Source organism: Peromyscus maniculatus, chromosome 15 (genome assembly GCF_049852395.1).
Source record: "Peromyscus maniculatus bairdii isolate BWxNUB_F1_BW_parent chromosome 15, HU_Pman_BW_mat_3.1, whole genome shotgun sequence".
Classification (NCBI taxonomy): Eukaryota; Metazoa; Chordata; class Mammalia; order Rodentia; family Cricetidae; genus Peromyscus; species Peromyscus maniculatus.
The window spans coordinates 45589071-45602682 of NC_134866.1; the positions used below are offsets into that span (position 1 = coordinate 45589071).

A 13612-nucleotide genomic window follows, 5' to 3' on the forward strand; every position below is an offset into this window, starting at 1 on the left:
GGGAACCTAGCACTTTCTGGAAGACTTCAAACTGAAAAGACTACAGGGGATGAGCAAGTGACATAAATGATTAAATAAGTCAAGCAACCAAGTTTGAGATTTCAACAGGATTGGCTGTCGGATCCATAGAAAAAAACATTTTTTTTTTACAAAAATAGTGGAATGCTTTTGACTTTCTCTTGAACAAAGATGCCCTTCTCTGTTTAACTTCCACTTTCCCACCGAAGATACAGACATAGGTACCAAGGAACCCACAGAAGGATGCAAAGACAACAAAAAAATAAAACACAGGTTTCATGTCAGGGACAACAGGAAGGGCAGGACAGTGGTCAGCCAGAGAAAAGCTCTGTCAAGTATGTCAGACGCTGGCTCATTGGGTTAAGGATGCCAGGGTTTAATGATTGTCCCCAAACTTGACTATATACCAGGAAGATCCTGATTAAAAGCTCAACAGTCTTAGGAGCAGATGCAACACTCAGCAAACTCTAGTTTGGTTGGGGAAAGAAAATGCAGGGTAGGGTTCAGGGAGGATTCAGGGAGACTCATACAGGAAAAGCCACAATGGGGTAGCCTTTGAGTCATTTACCAGACGTAGAAGGGACACGCTTGGTAGAGGTAGAGGACTGGATAGGTAGGTGCAAGCCTGAGAGCTAAGGGGAGTCTGAGAAGGTGCAGAGTGAATGCCTACCTATGGAACGTGGGTTTTACTCAATGGAGAATGAGGAATTCCTACAGTCTGTGCAGACTCAGCTCCAGCAAACTCAGGCAACCCCTTTCTTATCCGTGATGGAGCCCGAGTATTCCTGACTCTGAAGGAGGCTAAAGTAGAGTATGGAAGGTTAAGGGCAGGAAGGAGACCTTGTCTATGTAGGCCAGCATTCATCAGCACTGTATGATGAGCCTTGTGTATGTTCTGAATCCCACCATTAAGCCTGCCTGGCAACCAGAACTTGGAGCATGAAAAGACCTGTCCATTTTGCTGTTGTCTATTTTTATCAACATTAGCCTTGGGCCGAGCTCCTGTTCCAGCTTCCGGCTGCTTTCTCTGGCCATTCTTCAGGGAAGTGGGTCAAACCCTCATTCCCACCCCCTCCTAAAGTCTGTCTCCTGGCTGGGTCCCAACATGGGACCAGCTAATATGACAGTTGGTCCTGCTGCTTTGAAGCCCTGACTTCTGGCCCAACTGTCACCTGCCTGGCAGCACAGTGGCCTTTGCCTGCAGCTCCGGTTCATCTGGTTCCGCAAGGAAAGTGAAGATGAGATCCTGCAGCCAACTCAATGAAGAAATGGAAGATAGGATGGGAAAAGCATCAAGAATGTAAACTATTGCCTGTTAGAAATGATTCGTTGCAGTACAGTTTTAGAAGTCACAGGGGAAGGGGGCACTACCGTGATTTTTCTTTCAAACCTGAAAGGTCAGAGAGCCCAAATAGTGGTCAGGAATTCTTTTCTGGGGTGAATAAAAAGATTAAAAAAAAATGCTGTAGTGAAGATAGCGTTTTACTATATGATGTAACTATTAACGCGAAATTTAGCATCATCTACAAAATTGAGTAAATTCACTGGACAACAGATCTGAAAAAGAAAAAGGTTCAACACTCAATATTGGAACTGTGATTCTTACTGCTGACACAGGACAACCATGGAAGGGCGCTGTGACATTTCAGTGCTTCTCATGGCAGAGTGGCAGCCACCTCCATGAGCAGCATGCTTTTAGCCTCATGGCCTTGCTTGCTTCCCTGTATGTAGGAGTCTGAAAAAGTCCAAGGCTTCTCTGAACTTTGCTCCAAGGACCTTCAAGAAACAGGACAGAGAACCATGGCAGCAAGCCAGGCCTGTGTCACTAGCCACAAGGCCCCGAGTTTGTGATGCCCCTGCTCACCAACGGTGTCCTTCCAGATAGCCAGCTGCTCCTTCCACTGTACAGAGGCCACAACAAATGGGTTGAACTTAATTAGTTGTCTGGGTATGCCCATCGTGGGTTTTAGAAAGGTCAGGAGTTGTTCTTTCTAGGTCAGGCCCAGAACTCCAAGGCAGGGATGCGCTGGCTGGCACATGCGCTCTTCTGTGTTTGGAGCAAAGCTGCCTCCGCCAGAGAGTGGTTGGAAATGTTCTTCTACAGGAGGAATAGGGGCTGGAGAGATGGCTCAGTGGTTAAGAGCACTGGCTGCTCTTCCAAAGGTCCTGAGTTCAATTCCCAGCAACCACATGGTGGCTCACAACCATCTATAATGGGATCTGGTGCCCTGTTCTGGCCTGCAGGCATACATGCAGGCAGAACACTGTATACAGGAGGAATAGGAAAGCGTGGCCAGCCCCCCACCTCTACCCCCCTGGTTCACTGAGACTGTCCACTGCTCAGCTGATGAAGACACTTGGCATTAAGGTTACTAACTGTAGAGCATGGGGCATGAGGGGGCAGGTGTCCAGGGCGAGGAGCTAACAGGGTAACCTTGTCAGGGGATCTGCCAGACTTCCTGTGGCACCTTGCTCAACTTAAATGCACTTTCCTCGGCAGTGAATTGGAAACAATCTTCAGGGTTTTCTGAGACCCTTAGGATGGCTTCCTTGACTGGTGTGTGGCTTCTGCTGATCTCAGTGGGGAAAGGCTTCCGAGGACAAGCTATTATGTTGAGGTACCTGAGGTAAAAATAACAAGATACTGGGAGGTAAAACCAGAGAGTCCATGGAGCTCCTACAAGAATAAAGGCTCCAGCATTTGAGCTTGTGATGTTGTGTTGGGGCGTAATTTTGAACACGCTTAGACACAGGTATGGGACATAAATGGCTTCTCACAGAGAGATCTCACCTTTGTGATTCAAACAGACACAGAAGTCTGGGCTTTGTGATAAATCCCCATTTCCCCTGGATCTAAACAACTGAATAACACAATACTAAAAGCTGTGATTTTGATCCTGAGCTCCTACTGTTTAAACACCAGGCTTTATGGTAGATGTACACTGTTGGTCACTGAAAAGCAGTTTAATTTTCAGAAGCTTTGGTAGCTGTACATGTCTAGGCCATAAGGAGATGTGGCTTCTGCAATCCCATCGGGTACTTTAAATTGTTAGAAGCAGGTGCTGTTTGGGTCAGTGGCACTCTTAGGTCCATTTACTCACCTTCAAATCATTTAAATTAATGAAAGTGATTGTGAATTACTAATGACCCTAGAAGTGATCATTTAACTACAACAAAATAGTAGTCCCCTTGTCCAGACCCATGGAAAGGCAGGGAAGTCTGTAGGTGACCAATTGGTACTCCCTCTACCGTATATCAGCCAACCAAGGGAATGTTTAAACAAAACACTCGCCTATGTTGGCCTTTCATTTCCTTCATCAGAAAACCAGAAGAATGAATGGTGCCTGCTCATGGACAAAATGAGTTAAAAATATTCCAAGGGCTTTCAGCATTCTCCGTGATAGGCTAGCCACTAGATAAATGTCAGTTTGTTGTCACCAACGATGCTGTCCTCACATGTTCTGGCTTCTTTGACACCTTCACCCACATTTTCCCATTGGAGAGTCATCAGAATGTCATAAGACAGGCCAAGCAAATATCCTAAGTCATGAACGTGGGCACTGAAACCACCATTTGCTCATAGCACAAGCTCTGGAATGTCAGACCAGCCAGGTGGCTCTGTTCGTGAAGGAACTCTATGCCAAACCTGATGCCCTGAGTTCCACCCCCAGACCCACGTGGTAGGAGAGATGAGATTCTTGCTTGCTGTCCTCCACAGATGTGCTACATACATGCACACTCACATACATCCATGACCACATACAATAAATGAAAAGCTAAAACAACGAGGATTTTTAAAAAAACTAGCATCTTAACAGCGGGCTGCTGAGGTACTTGGACTGGTAGTCTCCACACTTTCATCCTATTATGGCCTTCTTGCCATGCTGGAGAGATGAATGTTGTCATAGTGCACAGGTCTCCTAGACACTCTCCACTGTGGAACCTCCTATTCCTAGGATCCCACCATAATGTGGAGGAGTTCGGGGCATTTTTGATTTTGTGATCGGAGATCATGTTACTGTCCCCATCATACACAGCAGCAGCATCAAGTGACTTAATGTCCAGACAAAGCACTTCCATTTGACCAAGGGGGGTGTGAATCCACATCTTTCTGCAATGGCTCAGTACTTCAAGTTGGGCACTTTCCCAATCACACTGGCATGTCACAGAAGCACTGGCTGAAATGATGGGGGAACTGAAACTGTCACTTGTCCTGGCTTTGTCCCAAATTCAGAATTCTTTTTCCTCCAAAGTGTCAGCCAAAGATCTTACATCTCCACTGTGTTATTGGGATCTTCTGAAATGATATCTGTAGCTAGAGTTTTTCTGCCTTGCCCACAGTTAGGACAAATCTCTATCACCTGCCAGTCCCACAGCCGCTCAGACCCAACCAAGTAAACACAGAGACTTATATTGCTTACAAACTGTATGGCCGTGGCAGGCTTCTTGCTAACTGTTCTTATAGCTTAAATTAAACCATTTCTGTAAATCTATACCTTGCCACGTGGCTGGTGGCTTACCGGCATCTTCACATGCTGCTGGTCATGGTGGCGGCTGGCAGTGTCTCTGACTCAGCCTTCCACTTCCCAGAATTCTTCTCCTCCTTGTCCCACCTATACTTCCTCCTGCCTGGCCACTGGCCAATCAGTGTTTTATTTATTGATCAATCAGAACAACAGATTTGACATACAGACCATCCCACAGCAGATGTCCGTCTCCATTGATCCTGGGACGATGACACCACACAACAGCCAGCAAAAGAGCTCTGATAATTAAGCAATGACATCTGACATCGTCCAGAGGGTGCCTGCCCTGCCTTGGTCTGGACCCAAGGACTGTGCTGACATTAGAAAATTCAGCATTGCGCACGCCACCTGGCCTTGTCTGTTGATAAAGAAGTGTCCGCTGTAAGAGAATGACGTGATCACTGTGCAGACAATAAAGCAATAACAAAGAAATGGATGCCGAAGATGGACTGAAATACCTTGGGCTGTTTTCTAGAACGTTGCTCTACTGACGATTAACCTCCCAAGTCTCGCAATAACTCATTCGGATCATATCAGGGCAGCAGCTAAGAGGCAACTTGGGTTTAATCATCTGATCAAATGGCAGTGTCTAAAAATTAGAAATTGTAACTCATGAAAATCATTTTCTCTTTCAATTCTCTTTCTTTAAGAAAATAAGTATATTTTTTAGTTATTAAGGGGATTTGGACATAGATGTGAAGTATTTGGCTATTCCTTTTATTGTGGTTCCAGGAGCCAGGCATTAAAAAAAAAAAAAAAATCACTGGATTTAATCATTCTGAATCTTTGTGTCTCCTCTGAGATAGGACCAGATGTAACCAGAAGGATTTATAGGGTGTAAAATTGAGAATGGATTAGAAAAGGCTTTCTGTGTTCTGCCCAACACATCCTAAATCAACATCCTCCTCCCCCACCCCCCCCAGCAGACCAGACCAATCTCTGGCAGGCCAAGTGGGGAAGTTGCCATGGCAACTGACTGGCAAGCCCAGCCAGTGGAATGTGAATGCAAACAATGGAATGATAACATTGTGTACACAGCGGCCTGCTGAGGCTGCTTCCAGCCAGGCACATCCCGGAAGTGGGAATTGGCCCCTCACTTCCTATCCTCTTGTAGCTTTGCTGCTCATTTGAAATTTACTGTTTCCTTTCTCATTGATTCAAAACTTTACTGCTATAGACAGACGGGGTAGGGAGAAGTCAGCCCCCACCCGATCATCCTTGCAGCATTATAGGAAGACCTGCAGGGCTGTTGGATTAACACCTAGTTGAAAAGGTTCAAACAGGCCTGGGATAATTTCTGTGACTCTTTAGCGCCACCTCGTGTCCTGTTAAACACAGGACATGAAGCCTAGTCTTAGACCTGGGCAGCCACTGGACAGACAGGAAAAAAGTTAGAACACGATTGTATGGGAACCTCATGGTCCCTCTCTAGGTAGAATTTGCACAGTGTCTTTTCTAAACCTTCCACTAAAAGAGAAAAAGAAGAAAGAAAGAAAGAAAGAAAGAAAGAAAGAAAGAAAGAAAGAAAGAAAGAAAGAAAGAAAGAAAGAAAGAAATCTAATGACTGACAGAATGCAGAAATGAGAAAAGAATGAAAGTCAATGTCAGTTTTAGAAAAGACCGTAAGTGCTATATGATGGCCAGACAAAACAACCTAAGAGAAGGGGGAGCTGTATGGCTCCATTTATCCAGAAGAGGCAGTCTCGTGGCCGAGCAGAACAATATTCACATTGTGGTGGCCAGGGTGACTCGGGAAAATATAGTACCCAAGTATACACCCCCAACCACTGTCTCATGATAATGCCATCTAGGGATTGATTCATCTTGTCAGAAATGCCCAGGGCTATGCTCTATTTATTATGTATGCAGTGTTCTGCCTGCACGCATCCCTGCAGGCCAGAAGAGGGCACCAGATCTCATTACAGATGGTTGTGAGCTACCATGTGTTTGCTGGGGATTTAACTCTGGACCTCTGGAAGAGCAGTCAGTGCTCTTAACCACTGAGCCATCTCTCCAGCCCCAATGATACTCTTCTTAAAGATACTCTTGAGTTACTTTCAGAAAATCTCTTTGCCCTTGCTGATAGCATAAATGAACCAGTAGCCACAAGTGGGATGAACATCACCAATCCCACTTTATAACTCCCTGTTCATGGTCAGTGAGGAGCTCTTCATGTCCAGCTGCCATCTCAATCTAAACCACAGCATCTCCCATCATCACCTCATTAACATTCAAAAACCACCTTCACCTCATCAACATCCACAACCCTCACTGAGTCCGTTGAACTTCAGAAACGAGAAATGACGGAACTGTTTCTGTGTTTCCTCCAGGGTTTGAGTTTTTTGAAACCAGCGCCAAGGACAACATCAATGTGAAGCAAGCCTTTGAGCGCCTCGTGGACGTCATCTGTGACAAAATGTCAGAGAGCTTGGAGACCGACCCAGCCATCACCGCTGCCAAGCAGAGCACCAGACTCAAGGAAACACCTCCCCCACCTCAGCCCAACTGTGGCTGCTAATGTCTCCCACACAGGAGCTCCACGTGGCTCCCCAGTGGCCAAGAAATAGCATTTATAAATGGTCGATTAGCCTTCACTTATACTGCCTAAGAATTCTTTGAAGGAAGTCTTTGATGTCAGTGGCCCATATATGCATTCAAACCTTGAGCAATTTCCTGTGTTAATACGTGGCAAATTCGAGCTTACATTTGTAAGGAACTTTCATCTATAAACACCTGGTACTTGCATGTAACTTGTTATTTATTTGTCTTTTAGAATTTTTTTTGCAATTTTTTTTTTTGGTCAATTAAGCTATTGCTGAAACCTCCGACTATAATTTCACTGCACATAACTTTTGTGTCATGGATTCAAATCATGCTTCTCACTTGTATGGGTGATGACTAGGGACCTCCTGTATGTGTATGCTGTGAGCAGGGCAAGATGACAGGAACTTAGTTTGGCTGAAAAGGAAGTGGGACTTTTGCTCTTGAGTGGAGACCCTATCAGAGGTTTGAGCAGTTTACTATTAGGAAATGTATATACATTGCACTTTTATTAATAATAATTGAAGTGTGTATTAACTCTTTAAAAAAAATGAAGAGGATGGGTGCAGTGGTACTGGGAGGCTGAGGCAGGAGGATGAATTAAAGTAAGCCTGAGCTACAATCTTTTAAACTCTTACCATGAAAAAAAAAATAGAAAAGAAAATGAAATTGAAATGTTTCTAAGGCCCTTGCAAGTCAGTAATATTAATGTAACTGGATCCACATAAAGAACAGCCGAGGTCTGTGTACCCTACTGCAGGACTTAGCTTCCTACTGATTCTGCCCTTGTCTGTCTATGTGAGAGCAATGACCCATGAGGAGGCTTCTACCTAATGTCAGTTGTGCAACAAGTGCAGTAACAGGAGTGCCATGAGGAGCCACACAATTCCTGAGTGGCCTCCATTCCTTAAAGAGACCTGTCCCACTCCACAAAACACCACCATGGCTCTCTGGAGCCAGCACCAATTCTGGAAGAGAGACTGGCTTGATGCTCCATCAGGGTCCCTTCTCAGAGAAGGTAGGCCAGCTTCCCAACCACTGCTCTCTATTCCAATGTCAGCTAAGCTTTCCCACCTATTCAGAAGGCAACTGGGTAACCTTCCCACGAATCCCACACTGAGGAAAAGATCATTTTTATTGCCATGTTTTTCAGAGGATTTAGAATTCTAAAGCATGCTCTCATCATATAAATATGTTCAAGGTACACAGAAGATTCCAGAGCTGAAAGGGTACAGAAAATTGAAGCGCCATGGCAGTTGGAGAGAGAGAAGAGACACTTGGAACATCCAGTGTTTTCTTCTAGGTTTCCTGAAGACCATACAGAAATGATACACCAACAACAAATCTTACCCTCTGGGCCGAGTGCAGGGAGAGTCTCTACCTTCCAGAAGTATTTGTGGCTAGGATCTTCTGAAGATATCAGGTAACCCAGCCTGAAGGACAGGACAGTTTCGTTAGGTGAACTTTTTCCTTTTGAGTGGTTGTGTAAAAGATCCAACCCCTCCTTCAAAACAGAGAAATATGTTGTGAAAGTATTTAACTCAAGCTTGCTGGCACAGCTGTTGATAAGATAGTATGTGCACATTTTCTTTTCATCTGCTTAGTTTCAAACTTAGAAATTAGTGGTAAGTTTCCATGTGGACACCCAGAGGAGCAAGCCTTGGCTCACCAAAGAGAAGAGGACACCAATGTCTTATTAAATTTTAATGACACCTAGATTCAAGAATCATAGAAATTAATGTGACGGAGAAGAGAGAAGCATGGGGCATAAAGTCGGATTTCTTTGCAGTAGTTATGTATTCAGATGGCATGGTCCTATTTCTATGACCAGGGCTGGAATGTGGCCATGTTGAATACTATACACATCAAAATCATTTCTACAGTCTAATACAAAACAATAAAGCCAGGAAGCCTGGGCCTCCTTGTTTTCATGCATTTGAAGAGTGTAAAAGGGCTTGTTCAGGTACTTTAAATGGCTTCTTCAGAAGAATGGTGTGTGTGTGTGTGTGTGTGTGTGTGTGTGTGTGTGTGTGTGTGTGTGTGTGTTATAAACTGAGAGCAGGTAAGAGAGAAAGGGTCACATTAGCTTACTTGAAAATTCCCTGAAGTACTGGTTGAAACTGACCGACTGAAGCCAAGTGCCCACTCATACACTTTACCAGGAACCCCAAAATTAGACCATTATGAGCTAGTCAGTGGTCAAAGGGGCAACAGTAATCCTGGTGTCGTTGCCCCCAGAACATGTCACTCCTATTTCCCAAACTCCCATGGAAACATAGTCTTCCCAATTGATTTTAAGATATGAAATTCCCACACTGCAGTGTATCTCATCCCAAAAATTCAATAAAAATTTCCAGAGAGACTTGTCACTAAAAGAGAAGGCTGCCCATGTTCTTGCCATGACCCTGGAGGAGAGAAGTCACCATTCCTCACACCATCAAGATATCTTGGTTGTAAAAATCAAATTTGGCAAATGGAAACTGGATAATAGAACATCCATAAGCCTTGAGCTCTATAGCTTATCCATTCTAACACTGTAATCCTAAGATTTGTCAACCTTTGGCCACTACATACATATGTACGAATACGCACTACACCTCCTGCCATCAAGCTAAGTATGCATAGATCCTTCTGACCAATGACCTGGCTGAAGTCGTATCTAAAAAGATGTTTAAAAACTACATACTTGTCTTCATTTGTAGGTCTTAGACATCAGTTCTTGTTGTCTCTGATGCAATTAAGTTAGTATTTTAAGCGTGTCTTCCCCATCCTCTGTGGTCACTTGGGCACCCTTGCGCATTCAATAGCTTTTAGAACCGAACCCCAATTGCTTCAGGAACGCCCCGCCCCAGAGCTCTGGTGTTGGTTCATCCCTTTCCCTTCGCCTAAGCAGCCACCTTGAAGTGTGAACGGATGTGGGAGGTTCACAAGGTGTCCTCAGTCTCAAGAAGGCAAGCTAAACCATAAGCATCACTTCTCGGGGCTCAAAGGAAGAAGTACTTTAGAACAATGACTCAATTCCCTATTGTTTCCCCCTTTAAACAGCATCTACTGCCAGCATGAGCGTCTAATGACTACAAGGGACAAGAGGTTTGTGAAGGTCCTCTTGGGGGCCACTTAAAAGTTTCGTAGTGCTTGCTACCAGGCAAATAAGTCCTGAAGTTTGTATTAGAGGACCTATGAGGATGCTTCAGTTGTACTGATAAATGTGGACTATAAACTCCACAAAATTGCAACACTTATGCAAGACATCAGTGTGTTCAATTAGAAATGCATTTATTTCACTTCACTCATGCCCAGATTCATTTATTCAGCAAGTTTATCATTTTTTTTCAGGATCTAACTTAAGCTTCTAATTTTAATTATGTCTGTGACAATAATTTTAAAACAAAATGCATTCCAGTACTAACTGAACTTCCACTAAACAGCATTAACTTCAGAGTGGTTCACTGACATGCTTTATCTGTCACAGTGGGTGGCTAGGTTTGTCCTTTGGTGTTTTAGTTATTTGTGTGGCATGTGTGGGACTGTATTAAAAATGTATCTAAACTCTATCAAGCTTAACTAAGCTGAGATAGCAGTTGCATATGAAAAAAAAAATGGTTACATGAATGATTTTAGAAACATGACCCAAACTATCCTAGACTGAAAAGTCACTGTTCGTTGCTACTCTTCATTGCAATGTTGGAATGTTTAATCAGATACCTTTTGGTGTGCTTGCAAACTGGCCCATCTGTCTGGGGAACTGTCTTTGTCGAAATGTTAGTCTTCATGACAGACCCTGGAACTTCCTTTGTGTGCACTCTGAGTGGGGTGTGTCAGGGTGCTACCCGAGTACAAGACCCAGAAGGCCTTTCTGCTCACTCTGAATGGTCCAGTGTCCGCAGATCTGCCTGTTAGTGGATGCTGCCTGTACTTTAGATGTCTGTCGGTGGAATGGAGAAGTCTCCTTGGTATGCTCAACCTTTCAATAGTCAAACCAGCTTTTTGGAGTTATTTATATTGTATGTGAATTTTTTTTTTATTTCTAGAAATCAGTTAAGATGTAAACCTATTTTACACCCTTGAGTTTAATTAGGACAAATTAGGTAAAAGATAAATTTGGATAAAGTTTATGAACAGATGGGGGAAAAAAATCTTTGCCTTTATACTGCACCTAAAGGGCTCTAGATCCTAGACATATAGTATCCCCTAATGGGGGGAAATAAGTATTGAGGATTTATATAAAATTTGCCTACTTATTGTTAGTGGTATTTCATAAGCAAATGTAATTTTAAACCATTCTAAAAATGCTTGGCACTCCCATAAAACAACTTCCTACAGGGTATTGACATATTTACAGCTGGGACACACTCCTACCACTACCCCCTCATCACACACTTGCAAACACTGACATCTTTTGTGGTGAAGAGAAAATCCCCATTGACGGCACTTTCTCCGTGCAGGGAAAAGGGGGCATTTTGCTATGCACTATCTGTAACTCACATCTTACTTAAAAGTTCAATGAAACGAATTCTTCCTGTGGGTTTGTTTAGTCTGTGGCCACGCCTTCTAAAACAGAGAGGGTGAAGAGAAAGTGCATTTTGCAAACATTGGAGGTAACAGAAATGAATCGTCTCAAAACCGCACCTGAAGTGGAGTATTAAGAGTAGATCATGTAGCTAAGGACACGTTAGACTTTATTTTTGCATGGTCATTTTATACTTCCAGATTTTTAAAAAATCATTTAGGCTATTTTAAAAGCACTATCATTACAGAATGTCACCAAGTCTCACCTTTAATTTCCCCTCAGCAATTGTTGTTGGTGGACTTTCCATCAGTTATTACTTGCTGAAATGAGGCTGTGTACTACCTGTGTATTTCTTTCACTTGTGTTCATTTTTTCCTTCATTGTGGACAACTGAGAGTTGCTGTGGCTTTTTTATGTAGTGGAAATATCACCATATTACTGTCATTTGTGGCTAAGGATTGCTTAGGTTCATGAATGCTGTTCTCATAAACACAGATAGCACATGAGCTGCGTGTCTATCTGGCCTGTCAGGGATGTAAGCATGACCTGTATTTTACTAGTGAGTCCGTAATCCTTGTCAAAGTGAAGCTTGAGGATTGTCTGGTGTGTCGATGTGATGATTTTTCCACACCTTGTTTCATCATCCCTAGAAAGTGTGATGAATGGGAACTGTCCTGTAATTCCTGTTAATATATTGTTAATGTCAGATGTGACGTGGTGCCATTCAACTGTCCAAATGTACAACTACTTAATGGTGTTTGTAGAACTGAAATGTCGTAAATGTTGCATGAAGTATGTTCTAAAAAATAGATTTGTTTTCTATTTTCAACACCTCAGAATTGAGGGTTCATGGGCCAATAAGTGCAATATTTAATGACTTACTCAGTGTATATAAACTAGTGTGAAAGTGAATTATGATGAATGTGTGAGTTGCTTTGATAGCCATGTGCTTATTCAAATGATTTCTTGTAGTAGTATTTGTCCAGTGGTGCAATTTACACAGTAAACATTTTACTGGCACCATGGGAATCTCCTCTGTGCCTACTGAAAAGTATCTTTTTTTTCCCATTTATAAACCAAACATTTAGTATCTGAAAACACATTGTCAGTTTTACCTTTTAGAATTGTGGGCTTCATTTCCAAGAAAGAATGCTGTGAGTTTGTTTTATAAAAGTATTCACCTCTATAGCTCAGAATTTTCCCTAATCTTCGTACAAGAGTGTATTAAGCAGCTAATTTAGATACCTAAGAAGAATATGCATATCGAGAAATCACCTTTTCTCCTCAGGAAAGTTGATCACATGTTCTGTCTGCAGAAATGCTCCACTCTTGTATTGTATATATATATTTTATTGTTGCTTAATCTTGTTCTTTGTTTGCAAGCTCAGCAATGTCAGCCTTGGGATCTCTTAGCATTATCAGTGTCTTTTTAGTTTGTAGATAATGTTATATCCACCTTCAACTCTCAATTGTCCACAATGCTGATATAAAAGAAAGAGAAATCAATCAAACTCCTTAACCCGTTTTGAGTGTTATTACACACACACACACACACACACACACACACACACACATTAAAACTCTAGTAGGATTATCACAGTTAATATGTATGTGAAGGTTAAGCTAGATCACCACTTTAATTTCCTATTTTCTATATCAATTATTAAGGTAAAGCCTAATTTTATCAGTCTTCATTTTCTCTCATGATTGTAGCAATCCATTATACCTTTAGGAGGCATGGTTTAGTCACTGAAATCAATGGAGTGCAGTTGGTTCCAGACACCATGGCTACCTGTACACAGTAACCATTCTGTTCTATTTATAACATCTGACCAGAGGTTGACATATGAAGAGTGCCAATCATATTCAGTGATGCTGAGTTGTGTGGGCAATATGTGGCCCAAATGTCACTGTGCCAGGTAGGAAGTTGTGCTCATCTCTCAAAACCCACTCGAGAAGTGAGGTGAAAGCGATGGATGGAAGATGGAGATAATGAAGATTTAGTGCCAAATTAAAA

General features: G+C 42.7%; 1 protein-coding gene across 2 annotated transcripts in view; it reads left to right on the top strand.

The window, feature by feature from the left end:
- The window catches only part of Rab3c (RAB3C, member RAS oncogene family), a 217289-nt gene extending 204109 nt beyond the window's left edge, over positions 1-13180 (top strand). For both annotated transcript variants that reach the window (XM_016000216.3, XM_006981659.4), the window contains exon 5: positions 6875-13180. In XM_016000216.3, the coding sequence (XP_015855702.1) occupies positions 6875-7062 (188 nt within the window). In that variant the 3' untranslated portion in view covers positions 7063-13180. The remainder of the gene's footprint in view (positions 1-6874) is intronic.
- Positions 13181-13612: the final 432 nt, after the last annotated feature.